Source organism: Microtus ochrogaster, linkage group LG9, assembly GCF_000317375.1.
Source record: "Microtus ochrogaster isolate Prairie Vole_2 linkage group LG9, MicOch1.0, whole genome shotgun sequence".
In the NCBI taxonomy this organism is placed as follows: domain Eukaryota; kingdom Metazoa; phylum Chordata; class Mammalia; order Rodentia; family Cricetidae; genus Microtus; species Microtus ochrogaster.
The window spans coordinates 18819082-18834564 of NC_022034.1; the positions used below are offsets into that span (position 1 = coordinate 18819082).

At 36.5% G+C, this 15483-nt stretch overlaps 1 protein-coding gene across 1 annotated transcript in view; it reads right to left on the reverse strand.

Annotated features, from left to right (window-relative positions):
- The window catches only part of Ascc3 (activating signal cointegrator 1 complex subunit 3), a 315331-nt gene that overhangs the window by 5414 nt on the left and 294434 nt on the right, over window positions 1–15483 (reverse strand). The window contains exons 38-40 of the mRNA XM_005363511.2: window positions 8415–8566; window positions 6250–6394; window positions 2074–2283 (exon numbers count right to left, since the gene is read on the reverse strand). Of these exons, the coding sequence (XP_005363568.1) occupies window positions 2074–2283; window positions 6250–6394; window positions 8415–8566 (507 nt within the window). The remainder of the gene's footprint in view (window positions 1–2073; window positions 2284–6249; window positions 6395–8414; window positions 8567–15483) is intronic.

The following is a 15483-nucleotide window of genomic DNA, read 5'->3' on the forward strand; positions in this document are numbered from 1 at the left end:
ATTCCCAGCAACCACATGGTGGCTCACAACCATCTGTAAAGAGGTCTGGTACCCTCTTCTGGCCTGCAGACATGCACACAGACAGAATATTGTATACTAAATAAATAAATAAATATTAAAAAAAAGAAGTAGAAGAAAATTGGAGTATTATCTTGCATTTTATGTGATCACAAAAAAGTAAAACTAGAAATCAACATAAAAAAATTAAAGAACATACAAAAACTCATGGAGAATGAGCACCACATTCAGAAGACTCTGTCACTGAGAAAGGAGAGGAATTAAAAATTACTATAATTGGATGAAATGAAAGTACACCACAGAAGAACCTGTGAGATATAATTCATGTGGTTCTAAAGAAGGACTTTATAGCTATAAATACCCACAATAACAATCAGAGAAATACTAAATAAATGATTCAGTAAGGCACCACAAGGTCTTAGAAAAACAAGAACAATCCAATCCCTCAAAGTAGATTAAAAAGAAATTAGCAATCAGGGCAGAAAATAATGAGATGAAAGTTAAAAAAAAAATAATCAACCCCCCCCCGAATCTATGAGAACATAAATAAACTTGAAAAATACTTAGACAAATCAAGCAACAGGGAGAAAGAACCAAATTACTGCAAACAGAGATGAAAGTGGATACTACAACAGACACTAGCAAAATTCAGAGAATCTTCAGGCATATCTAAAAGAAAAAAAAAGCCCAATTCCAACAAATTAGAAATTAAGAAGAAATGGCTAATTTTCTTGACACATGTGATACCCAAATTAAATAAGAGCATATAAATACTCTCCCAAGCAGAGAGCAGTAAGACTGCCAACCAAACAAATGCAAGGCTCAGATGGATGTCCTGCTGAGTGCTGCCAGATAGTAAGAACTAACAATGCTCTTCAGATGATTTCATAAAAGGAACAAGGGTTACAACACAGCAGGTTCCAGGCCTACCTACCCAGGAATCGAATCTATAAGCTAAGCAATTTGTTACATATATAGCTTGCCACAATCCATGACTAGATGTAAACATGATAACACTTGAAGTTTATTTTGGGATTGATTTCTACAAAAATCATCTACTGGTTTTGTAAGACAATGACTTTATGACATAAATATACTAATACCAAGAAGTTCTTCATTAGATTTTACTGACTTCTAGACAGTTTTTATTTTTAAAACAGTAACTAAAAATTAAATTTAATTCTCAGCACAACTAAATCTATTTCGAAGGTGAATATTAAGGCAATTTCACCATGATTTTTCTTTAACATTAATACTATTCTCCATTTATGATTTTTTTTTATGTAAAAAGAGAGGGCAAAAGTTGCTTGTTGAAATCTTATTATTCACTTCACTTACTCCAGACACCAGCAAAGCCTTAGCCCACTAGGCTGAAAGGAAGACGTCTTCATTATTTCAATTATGGTGTCACTTAAAAACCTTCTCCTCATTCTATGTGATCTTTTAAGACTTAGATGATTTTAGTGTCAGGCTACAGAAAAGCACAAGTAATATACAATAAAAAACTACTGTACATTTTTCTCTGTATGAAAACTGACAAAGCTTTCTTTAATGCATTAAAATGAAAAAGGCAGACAGATACGGTAACTGAGCCTCAAAAAAGCTTAGTGTTTTATTCAGGTGCAGAGGAAAGCTCAACCTCATTTGCATCTAGTGTATTGTAGATCCTGCACATCAAGATCCTCCGAGGCAGTGCTTCTCAGAGTTTAATGTCCTTAAAAATACTGGGTGCACTGAGGAGACTATCAGATCCCTGAGATTCTGTTTTGGTTAGAATGGAGGGCATTCAAGGAATCTATACCTTAAAAGGTACACCAGCTAAAGAAATCTATGAGTATAGTGCGACAGGCAAGGTAAGGTGGAGGGAAATTCTGGACATGATAAACAGCACATGAGAACTGACTAATTTCAAAAGACCAACACTAACTGCTAATGCCAGTTGAGAAAGCAGGATTCATGAATGACACGGACACATTAGTAATAGAAAAGATATGTGTGGTGGTGCATGCAAATACTTGGTGTGAAATATTTGAGGATAGAAAGCAAATGTTACACCTTGTGGAACCCAAAGTGGACTCTCTGCAGGCTGACTTGAAGCACATACTGCTGATTAGCATGCAACTTGATCCACTTGTTGTCATCTCGCTTGTCTGCTGTCAGAGTTGAAATGGAGAGTTCTTTATGTCCTTCAACTGAGTCATCCCATGAGCCTTTAACACTTATCCCAACATTTATCACTGGCAAGCGAGATAAGAAATTCCATGCCTGAATAAAAAAGAAAAATAATAAAGGAATAATTAGTGGAAAATGCAGTGAACAACTATGAAATGGTGTGCTTTTAGAAAGTTGGTCTTTGACTTTGAGACTAAATCTGTGTTCATGCAGCTGTTGAAATAATACAGAGATACTTTATACTTTCCCCAGCTTTATGCTGCTACTGGGATACTGCTGGTGGTGTGACCCATCTACCCATTCATATTTCACTCTCTTTTATTATACTTGTAAATGTGGAAAATTCATGATTTCAACTTTGCTTTAAAAAAAGACATTGCAATCTAAACTTAGCTCTTTATTGTACATGTCACCTGATTTCAGTAACTATTGGCTATACTAAAAAGTAAACATGATTAAAAGTTTACTGTTACTTTAGTAGTGGTGGCATACACATTTAATCCCAGTACTCGGGAGGCAGAGGCAGGCAGATCTCTGTGAGTTCGAGGCCAGTTTGGTCTACAAGAGTCAGGAGAGCCAGGGCCACACAGAGAAACCCAGTCTGGAATCATTGCCTCCCCCCCAACAAAGTTTATTGTTAATGGTTTTGTTTTAGAGATGTGCTTATTCAGATATTATAAGTGACTTTTAATGTGGAGAACATTATGTGGGCCTATAAAGACAACCTGAAAATAAATTGATGTCAGTGTCTTTCATTAAACAACTTAATGAAACATATCACAATACAACTGTTTTTGTTCACGTTCTAATTTTTTTTCTGTAAATTTCTCTAGTAAAATTCTGTAATAGCTATAATTCATAGGGAGTCCTGTAATTCTGGAATTTAGTCTAGAAATTTTTTTCGCATTGTTAGTCCAACAGTACTAATTAAAACATCACCTATAAAAAGGGAAAATATGTGGCCCCTGTATCTTGTCTGGGCAGTACAGTAGAACTGGCCCTGATAGTGTAGGTCTAGGAGAGCTGACATGAGGGTCTAACAGCAGAACTGGCTTCACACCTTGCTTATCACTGCAAGGGGTGAAGTAGCCAGGTCAATGCTGGAGAGCTCACCCTGGTGGTGAGGACAGGGGAGAAATGGGAGGGTGACTAACCCTGTAAGTTCCCAGGTCCAGAACCAGGGTTATGAGTTGGCGCCCCCCGCCCCCAATATCCACTGCAATAACAATCTTCTGGAACATATGAAGGGGACAGTCCTGCAGATTCAAAGCTACGAGCTCTCCAAGATACAGGGAAACAACAGGATATCCAAGAGGAGTCCCTGTGAAGGCCTAGCATCAGTAGCATAGCAGAAACCAGAGGCCTTGAACTAGACCCATGACTCTTTGCAATGAACACTTGCAAGTAAAGCTATATAGAAAAAGGGGTTTATTGCATGATCTACTGTGTCACACTATAGTGTCCATGACGAGATTGATGATTTTGTTTTTCCTTTTTCTCTTAGATTATATTTTATATTGGGGGAGAGGTTGCAAGGGCAGAGGTGGGTATGTAGGGATGGGGGAAATGAATGGGATTGAGATGCATGATGTGAAAGACACAAAGTAAAAAATAAACTTAAAAAAGAATGGAAATATTTTGCCACTTTATGCATCTTCTTTAAGACACTTGCAAATAATCATTCAGTCAGTGCTCAACAATGTAGAATGAAAAAAATTGAAAGTTTATATTACTAGAAACCAAAAGAAACTCAAGGTGGTAAGGTAATTATCATTTTTGTAAGATTTACAGGTATGTGGCAAACTTACTATCAATCTAGAATACTTCCTAATGTAGTTTTAAAAGCCCATGATTACTTTCACTTTGGTTTCTTTTGATTCCTTAATGTATACCACAGTTTTCTTTCTAGACTTTAATTGCTTGTTCACTGTGGTTTTACTGCTGCTGAGTGTTTGTAATTGAGATGAAGTAGCCCGGATGAGTCAAGCCACCCTCAGGAATAAAAAAAAAAAAAAAGGGAAGAAAAGTTAGTTCAATGAGAATTGAATCCTGTAACTTTTTCTTACCAATTTGAAATCATGCCTGGAACTAGATTTCGAAACAGCTATAGAATGGACTTTAAGCACACACGCTGGCTGAGCCCTTGCCAGAACTAGTAGTTAGTGAGCAGAGAAACTGCCCTACTTAAGACTGGCCAGCATGTAAAAATGGTGAAGGAGACATACAGTTCAGTAGGGCATTTATTTAATGAGATGACATATGTGAAACAAACATTATTACTCTTTCTTTTTACTTGCACAAATAAATTAGTTACCAATAAAATAAGTTCTGCTTTTAGCAACTCTTTGAATTATGCTACAATTCTCTTAAAAGTATCTTGGCTTTTACAAGTATGAATCTTTAGGAAGGATTTAGTATAATTTTTCAGCCTATAATGTGTACACATCTACTTACTATATGTGTGTATATATATGCATATATGTAAATATATACACAATATATACATGCATACATACACACACATATCATGAGCTATTTTTAAGAAAAACTGCTAAGACATTTCAATACCAGCCAAACATATTTATCTGAGGATTAATCTTCATCTATTGAATCAGGCAAGATCACTGCCATGCATACAATTATTTAATTAGCAGCCAAATCCTCTGCCAGTCAGCAGCCGTTCCAGGCATACTGATGGGGTAGGAGATGCAAATCTCACAGTTGTACTGCTTTTTCTCATTACTACTGCAATTAGCACTTAAATTGATGCTTTAAACATACTAATTTCTGGAATAATTCAGGATTTGTATGTTACCTGGGATCGCCTCACTGCAGAGCCGACACCAGATTGCTCTGCAAATTGAAGCACTTTTGAGCCAAATAACCATCATCATATCAGACAGAGCCAATTTGCATTTGGTTTTAAAGATAACAGAATGGCAATTTATGCAAATAAATTAAGTAAGTTTACTTCTGAGTTTTCCCTCAACTAATTATAACAATGTTCTAATTTTTCATCACATCTAAAACTTGGCTTGAAATCAGTGTATGTTATGCGAGAAATCTGTTGTTGCTAACAGTAGTCTTGTTTGAATTCAGAGATGTTTTTATTCATAATTTTCATGGTAATTTAGTTAGAAAGATAGGCATTTATTATGAATATTTAAATAATGATTTGTGTCAATTCGGGGTTCAACAGAAACTGAACAGTCAATCAGATACTTACACTTTTACCAAGTCTTGCTTAAAGTAAGTTTCATTTGGAAAAGAAACATGTGTATAGAAAAAGTTTCTTCAATACCTGAAGTTGCAGAATTGTGAAGAAATGCTGAATACTTACTTTAAAATTTCAATATAAAATGCTAACAACTTAAAATCTAGGAAGTCAAATATATCTGGCATCATTCATTCATGATATTTCTTTTCCCAAAGACTGTTTGGATAGACAACTTATTCTGCCTTTTGCAACAGCAATTTAACTGTGTATACAAGTCATATAGTTCACAAAAGTGAGTATTTGAAAGACTATCTTATAATCTAGGAAGAGAAAAATAATTAATGTAAGACATAAGACATAAACCAGTAACTGAAGGGATTGTATATATGCCCAGGCACACCCTCTACCCCTAAATGAAATTCAGCTTTTGCTCTTGGTAATTAAACCATTATGTTTCCATAAGAGAGAAAAACTTTATATGTCCAGTAAAAAATACTGTAATTTAAAAAATACAATAGTCCCAAATTTAAACTAAGGTGTTTCAGGTAACATTCACTGGCTTTGTGAAGCATAAGAGCACACATAATGCAAGGTGTGTTTTACTATGTATTAGAATCAAGGCTGCAGTGAGGTTGTTACATGAAACATGGATGATAAAAGCTTGAAACACATCAGAGGCATGATATGCTTGATTTTGAATTAACTTTCGGTCATTATATCAAAAACCCTTCACTGTTACCAATTTTTCATGATTCCATTATCACATGGGTTGGTGCCCCACAGTTGAAGAAACTGTGTTCTAAGTTAAGGAAAGTCTTGACCTAGAGGAGAGATGGATATACCTGTTTTGTTTTGGCTGACTGTAATTCATTCTCCACCATGGAACTGAATATATGGTCTTTCCCTTCACAGGCATGGATCAGCTCAGGAAGGCATTCGATGGATGTTGGCCTAGCATGTGGGCCCTTTACTGGTGGTTTCCATTTCCTATGAAACAATATACACCAATAAAATAATTTCTTCACAGCCAAATGATGACAGTGGTTTTAACAGTTTTTTTAAAAACAGATGTACATTTTGTACACCACTATGCTAACTTTTAAGTAACACTCAGTATTCTCTAAGTCATCTCTACTATTAGATGAAATATGTTAAGTGTAATCTATACATTCAATACTTAGGTTTCACAGATAGTGGGTGTCTACAGGAACACAGGCCATTAGATTTTATGCTGAGTCTGAAAAAGCACGGGATAAAACCGGACTTGCTGAACATAGCGGACAATGAGGACTACAGAGAACTCAAGAACAAGGGCAATGGGTTTTTGATCCTACTGCACGTGCTGGCTTTGGGGGGGCCTGGGCGGTTTGGATGCTCAACTTACTAAACCTGGATGGAGGTGGGCGGTCCTTGGACTTCCCACAGGTCAGGGAACCCTGATGGCTCTTCAAGCTGATGAGGGAGAGGGACTTAATCGGGGGAGGGGAAGGGAAATGGGAGGCGGTGGCGGGGAGGAGGCAGAAATCCTCAATAAATAAATAAATTTAAAAAAAATACAACTGGAATCATACTCATACTCTTAAGGTTTTTCCAGAAAACTAGAGAGAATTTCCTAAGCCCCTGCTAGTTCTTACTTCTTATAATAGACCTCCTAGTCCCTTAATATGCCTTCTTTACTGCTGGAATCCAGCGTTTGTAACATTTACTAATGCAGCTAAAGGTCTTGAGACAGCTACAGACACCAATGGGTGTCTGCCTCCCCTTAACACTTCCTACTAGCATGTATTGCTCTAAGCACAATTGTATTATTCTTTAGGGATATCCACGGTAGACTCAAACATCTTGAGAGTGCCACGGAGCCCAATATATTTGAATTAAATAAGAGGATCTCCTGGAGGGACTCCATATATGCCTAAGGTATTTTATTTATTTATTTGTTTGTTTTGTTCGTATGAGTCTCCTAGGGTCTCATGTTACCTAGGTTAACCTTCAACTTGATGTGTGGCTGACGACAGCCTTGAACACCTGATCTTCTTGCCTCCAATTCCTATGTTCTGTATACTAACAGGACTGGTTTACATAGTGCTGGGAATTGAACCAAGGCTTTCCTGCTTGCTAGACAAGTACTCTATCAACTGAGCTACATCCCCAACCCATGCCTGAGGGTTTTGTTGTTACTTCTATCTGTAGGCTCTAATGATTGTAACACCTTTCCTGGCTGATAAAATTATAAAAGGAACATGATGGCAAGCTTCAAGTAAACTTTGTTTCATGACTGTAAAACATGGTTTTGGTTGAAAAGTGTCTCTCAAATATGAAGCACTGGTGTGAAAGAAATATTTCATTTAAATACTACCAACCTCCATGTATTATGCTATTTTCCCTCTGGCTAAAACCTTTATAACTATTGCATGAGGCCTAAGGCTAAATAATTTGATGCTAACATAGCTCTTCCAGTGTATCAAACAACATTTTAAAATATTTTACAGAAGCATAATTTTCATTTGAAAACAATTCAGATTCCTTAATTCTCTTGTGTTACAGAAGAAAATGGCAATTTATTTTATGTTTGATCACAAAGTACACTATCAATGTCTTCTTAAATGGAGGCTGATATTGCAAGGGAATAAATTCAATTAAAGTCTACGTATGACCAACCAATGCTGCAAATGGGAAAGGGTGTAGATAAGAAGAGGTTAAACTTGCTGCTCATCTTGGGGCTAGTAACCCCATTCCAAGGGAGGCTATTATAACACAACCCAGGCTTTTCTCCCCCTGGAAAACAGTTAGTTTCAACCTGAAAGAATCAATGTCCTAGGCAAAACCTGGGACTGTAGTAGCTCTGTGAGTGTGAAGAGGAGCCCTGCCTTTGTGGCTGCGTGGGTCACAGTGACTGGGCTCAAGCATGGCATGTATAAAACACTGGGCGGGATTTCAGCCCCTGATCCCATTAAAAAGTTTTTTTTTTTTTTTTAAACTAAAATAATTACATTGACAAAACAATTACCTGAAAAGGTGAAGATGGTGCTGTTCTATGTTTGGTATTGTAAGAAGAGAAGAATCCTTTAGCCACCGGCCTTGTATGACCATTTGAACCAGGTGGGTGATGTTCAGGACAGTCACCAGCCAGCCCTGGCTCGCAGCCACATCCAGCATGGCCTGGATAAGGAAAATCATGTTAGCCTTAACAACAACAACAACAACAACAAAAAGCAGGAAAATCAAGCATTATATCTTAAAACTACTATGTATCAGAATAGAAACTAAAAACTGAGCTATAGTTAAGTTGGGGAACAAACTGAACTTCCCATAGAAGGATTAAATATAAATATACACTTTTGAGGACAGAAAAAAAAGTTAGATATTAGTGTCTCTAGAAATAAAAAAAACATCAATTTTTTTGAGTAAATAGATAATTCATAGCATCAAGAGTACTTAAAATGTAAATTTTACTGTTTTTCAAATGTAAAACCAGTAACTGTAGAGAAAAAGGGTTTTTTTTTTTGTTGTTAAAAAAATATTTTTCTGAAAGAGCAGACTAAGGATATAGGCCAATTCTTAATGACAATAGAGCACACTGCATTGGCAACTGCCTGTGGTCCATGGTCAGTGACGGAAGCAATCCGTATTAGACTTTACATCCAATCTAATGTTTTATGGACAAACAAAAGGCTGCATTTGCTTAAGGCAAAACTAAACATTGAAATCTTATATAAACAGAGGAGAAGTTTACATAGGCAAAGTGATTTCAATTAAATGAGATTCTGCAGAATGCTGACTGAAAGACGTAAGTTAATATGATACTGGGAAGTTATACAGTTTTGGGACTGTGCTAGTTTTTTTTGAGATGTACCTAGCAATCTATTACAATGATACTTTACAGTAAATATCTTACTGATGTTAAGGTATTATAATGTTGTATTTAAGCTATGTTAGTAGTATGGCTTACTACCATTCCGTGGTATCAGTGCGAATATATTCTCATAAGCTTTAAATTTCCACCTCTGTGTTCTATGATTTACAAAAAGTAAAATAATCATAAAAATCTGTCAAATAAAATCTATGCTCTTTTATGTACAATATAGGGAAATGGACCAGGGTTCTTGGATATAATGATTAATATGATAGAACACTCAAACTGGTCATTAGCACCTGTTGGGCTCCTAGCTATACACCAAAAGCCTGGACATAGATATATTTACATGTGTGGATATATAAGTATGTGCATTGAATGTTTCATCCACACATAGCTCTGAGAAACACTGTGTGTTTACTTTTTCAACAAAGCAGAATTTCATTAAGATGTACAAGACAAATGAGTTATAATGAATGCTATGTAGAAAATAATGTGGTTTAGAAATCACAATGCTCGAGACCATCTTAGAGAACAGAAAAGAGAAATGAGTAACTGTCCTAATGCAATATGATGATGCACTTAGAAGTTGTAATGAGGACTAACAAAAACAATTTTACTTTTGATTTTGTACTGTAATGTGACTGGAAATAAATTCCAGACCAAAGGCTCACATCTACACTTGGATGGACTAACCATATGGTTTTAACTTTGAAGTTTTCATTATGAAGTTGAAAGATTTCATAAAATTTATGAGCGTTCTCTGCAAGTTTTCACTGTATGATCCAGATGTGAAAATACAAAAAGAAAATCATGCCAAGTAAGTGCTTACGTCAAGTGAAAGTCCTATCATGAATTGAAACTCATCTTTAATTTACAGAAAAGAAAGGGATGATAAGGTATTGCAACAGTACAAACGTGCAGAACTAAATACTGTTACACATCTGTCTGCCAACCATGGCCTAGAGTTGCTGTCCTCTCTGCCCCACTGTGTAGCTCCCACCTTCACTGCTTCAGAAGTTTTCATTTATTCCCATTCTAACTCAATTTTCTTTAATTCATACTTACTTCTCATAAGAGAATGAATTTATAAAGAGGTAAAACTAAACAGCCCATTCCCCTACTTAAGTATTTTCAATGACATTACACTGTGTAGTGAACAAAAACAGACATGACTGCATAGCAGCCAAAACCCTATGATTACTGTCTCTCTTTTCCCTCTGATCACCTTGGCCAATATACTCTCAGTGGAGTAATAGAAATGGCTGGTATTTTCCAGATTTACACTAGCTGTTAATTTTTTAAATGAATATCACTCATTTAACCTTATACACTTCAGAATTTTCCTTTTATCCTTTGAAGCCTTCCTGATTCCTCCAGACAGATATAGGCCAGTTTGTCTCCTTTGCCTCTACTTACCACAATTTTCTATTTATATAATATCCTGTAAACTACAGCCTTCTTGTCATGAAAATTTATAAATATTCTTTGTAATTCTAGCCCTAACACAGCATATTCAGTAAATATTTTGTGGTGGTCTAAATGAAAATGGCCCCCAAAGTGGCATTATTTATTGGAGGTGTGGCCTTGTTGGAGTACATGTGGTCTTGTTTTGAGGGCTTTGAGGTTTCAGAAGCTCAAGCCAGGCCCAGTGTCACTCTTTCTTCCTGCTGCCTGCAGATCCAGATGTAGATGTCTCAGCTGCTCTCCAGTACCATGTCTGTCTTTGTGCTGCCATGCTTCTTGCCATGCTGAAAATGGACTAAACCTCTGAACTGTAAGTCTGGCCCAATTAAATGTTTTCCTTTATAAGAGTTACTGTGGTCACCAGGCGGTGGTGGTGCACGCCTTTAATCCCAGCACTTGGGAGGCAGAGGCAGGAGGATCTCTGTGAGTTCGAGACCAGCCTGGTCTACAAGAGCTAGTTCCAGGACAGGCTCCAAAACCACAGAGAAACCCTGTCTCGAAAAACCAAAAAAAAAAAAAAAAAAAAAAAAAAAAAAAAAGAGTTACTGTGGTCAATAGTGTCTATAGCAATAAAATATTAAAACATATTTCTTTTATTAAAGTATACACAAAAATATAACTACAATATTATAATATGACTAAATGACTAAATCATTGAGATCTACTAAAAGCAGTATAAAAGAAAAACACACAAACTTTGATGTCAGATCCTAATTTTATCCCATCTGGTAAGTACATCTAAACTTGAGAAAGTCACTCTACACTGCTGGATCCTGAAGAGGTTCTTTGGAAGCAAAGAGAAAATATACAACACGAGTCTCCCAGCAGTTGTTTGCTGCACACGAGACAGTAACAAACAGAGACCTAGTTAAACATCATAAAACAATATTTTTCCCTCTTTCCTAGCAGAGATTTTCTTTTATCTTTTTCATGTCCATTTCTACATAGTGAGGGAGGAGTAGAGGAGAGGAGCATCCATGATCAGCAGCAGATGTATGGGTTGGGTATCAGGAGAGGTTTGCGATTATAAGAAATCAAGGGACAAGGAAAAGGACCTGTGCAGGACAAACTAAGAGATGTCAGTTTGGTTCTCAGGTGGAGTGGAAGCTCATGTTACTGTTTGGAGGGTCATAAGGATGGGAGACCGAGGATCCTGGAAACATGACTGATCCTGGGAAGGACTCTGTGGCTTAGTATTTTACAATAATCTTTCCTAGGTCACTCCAGAGTTTATCATAGATATCTGATAGCCAACCAAAGAAGATTGCTTTGGTACACTGAGGAGACAAAGCTAGAATGATTCTGAGTACAGAAAAACATAGATAGGGACTAGCACTTTATAATACTTTCTCTTACTAAATTGGAATCAATTTCCATTGATTATCATTTCTAGCTATAGGGGAATAAAGATGTGATTTCTAGCACTGTATCCATTTTTATAAAATTAGAGAACAAAAACCTATCATAATAGAAACAGTAAGGATGTCAGCTATTTTCTGAAGAGAGGTGGGCTGGAAGAGAGTTGTTGAGTTTAGTTTTGGACACTTAGTGAAGATGGAGCTATGAAGCCAGGTGGGCTACTGAGGTGAAGACACACTCCACGGGGAGTACAGACTACAGCTGGACTCAGAAATCCAGGGTACAGAGTCAGCAGCCGGAAAGTTACAATGAGCAGCACCACTCACAAACGAATCAGTAGCAGAACTGGGGAAGGTGGAAAGACCCAGAAAGGTAGGAGAGGTTGGCACAGGAGGCCATCTGAGCAGCCTCCACGACATTGGAAGTAATTTGTGATTTGAACAGATATTTGCTAAATGCTTGCTAATTGTCAAACCGTCTATTAGCATTTTTATATAACATTAAATTTAACTGCATTTTATAATGAGTGTGGCTCAGAGAGAGAAAGAAACATATTTAAGATTACAAAGTTTTAGAAAATAAGTCTGGTTAGGATTCAAATTCAAGTTGTTGGGAGTATAGTAAATAGTATATATAATTAATAGTAACATAATAATAGCATATATAGTAGTAAATATAGTAGTATACAGCCAATGAATCAGAATATGTGGAAGGTGTGTAGAATTTGAGTGGGTCTGTGATTTAGAACAACTGATTTTATGAGGAATGTGCATATTAGATCCAATGGGACTTCAAGGATAGTTCTCAATTACAGAAAACAAAATGTTGTTATGGAATGGTTCCAAGACCCTGAAAGATGCAAAAATATGTGGATATTCAAGTCTCTTATTTAAAATGGTAGTATTTATTTGAAACATATGCATATATTCCTCTATATCTTAAATTGCCTACAGATACCTAATATACTACATTGCTTAAGTAATGACAAAAGAAAAAGAGGTTAAAAAAAGGACTATGTCCAGCACTGACCAAATTCTTCCAATATTTTGCTCTATGGCTGGTAGAACATAAAGATATGGAAGTGGTGAATAAGGAAAGCTGATGACTTTAGTGCAGTTCACACATACTTGGCACTGGTTTGCAGCTGGTGTGGTATGTTAGACACAGAACAACAGTTAAGAACTGTACCTCTAACTGCAAGGCCCTGGGCAAATTAATTATAGAGGTTCATTTTCCACATCTGAATAACTGATTCTGATCTGTCACTTTTTTTAAAAAAAGAGTTCTACCTTCCATATAAGCTTTAATATTTTAGCAATGACATATGAACATAGATAGATACACTATATATTTGTTTTTTTGAGAACATTTGATTTCTATCTTTTTAAGTGAGCTCTAGCATTTTTACGGTAATTTCTAGTAAATACCAAATAAGCTGTACAAAGAAGAGACCATCCTGGGGTCAGGCTATGAGGGTTCAGAAAAGAATGGAGTTCTGTTGAATACTGATGGTCTCATGGAACCAATGAAAGGAAAGCAAAGGAAATTTCTGCAGATGAAGGTAATGGTCTCTTCATTAAGGGAGCACAAAATTACTTAGAAGAAAAACTGGGTAAAAACAATGGAAAAAATCCTGGAGCAGCCTTGTCATCAACAGCAAGACTCTAGTGGATTCAACAATGCTTGAAGCTCATTTCCTGCAATAACGAGTAATTATGGCCTGAAGGCAGAGAATTCACAGTTCCTGTTCATAGTTTCCCATGACAGTATGAACTTTTAGCACACTGTGACACTAAGTGTTGAAGTGGCTATACTTTGGCTACAATCATAAGGGGACAGGAAGTAAATTAAGAAAACAGGAAGGGGAGAAAAGATGACCTATATAGTACCAGAAATGCTCAGTCAAGTTGACCCATAAAGATATCATGAGAGGGGACTCAAGCAATGGTCATGAAGCTGCTGGGTGAGGCAGTTTGATACTGATCACAGTGCAGGAGTGTAGGTTGCAGGTGATCATGATGTTTAAAAGTCATCTATTGAAGTCACTATGATGGACTGATGATGGCTAACTGACACTATAAATGCTGTTTGAGGAAGATGGGAAACAGTTAAAAAAGAAATCTAATGGATTTCTAATGGAAGCTGGCTCCCTAGAAGGAAGTGGTTGGAGAGAAAATAGGAGGCTAGTTTTTTTTATCTCTGTAGGACAAGAAGAACTGCACAACATGAGTTTCAGAGGAGAGGAGAGGAGAGGAAAACGAATTAGTCTGGATCTACATATGCCTGAGTGAAGGAGCAAAACTGGAAGGAAGAAGATGAAGCAGAGGCAAACCCCATAAAAGACGAAGTACACACCCCAGAGGCATTTCATCCTCAAGGACTTCTGTAGTGATTCATGGCATGCAAAGGAGAAAGAATGCAGAATGAACATTTTGTTTAGTAAAGGCATGCTTTATGGTACGGACAGACTACACATCCTCAACATTTACTATATATCCAACACAAAAAGGCTTCTCAAGTTTGATTTGAACAGCTAAACCCAGTAAGTTTCATTGTGGCATGAAGGACCGAGTTATCCAAATCTAATATTTTTCTTCTCATCTTCTATGACGGCAATTTATAAACAGTGAACATTTAAATGTATCAAGTATAGAAATCTTTAATTATGAAAATCCCCAAACAGTAAATTATATAAAGTCATACTGTGTGCAAACATTATGATGAAAATATTTGTACCGAAGCATACGGATTATAAAAGTTTCACAAATAACCTAGTTTAATCTTTACCAACAGCAACTGTGAGACAGATAAGGAAAGAGAAGCTTGCGGAAGGTCAGTGACTAGGAACTAACACACATGAAGAGTGATGGAGGTAAGGATTAGTCTCGTTTTTCCAATTTCAGACCTGCGCTCACTGCATGAGATTCCATTACCTTTGCTGACTTACCCACACCTAGGAAATGAACACTAACTTTAAACAAAATGAAGCAATTAAATAATTATTGTCTATGAATAAATTTGCCAATACAAGATTCAAAATGAAACATGAGAATTAGCTTTATTCCATATAGTTATATTTAAACATTAGCTCATCAGGCATTATTTTTTGAAACAAAATTTATTCTGGAGTAAATAATAAAAAATAACACTGAACAATGAGCACTAATACAATTAAGTCAATTTCACTGTATGGCAAGAGAACCAATGAAACAGAATAGCAAAGGAAAAGTCTAATAAAAATTTCTCCACGAGCCGGGCGATGGTGGCGCACACCTTTAATCCTAGCACTCAGGAGGCAGATAGTTCGAGACCAGCTTGGTCTACAGAGCTAGTTCCAGGACAGGCTCCAAAGCCACAGAGAAACCCTGTCTCGAAAAACCAAAAAAAAAAAAAAAAA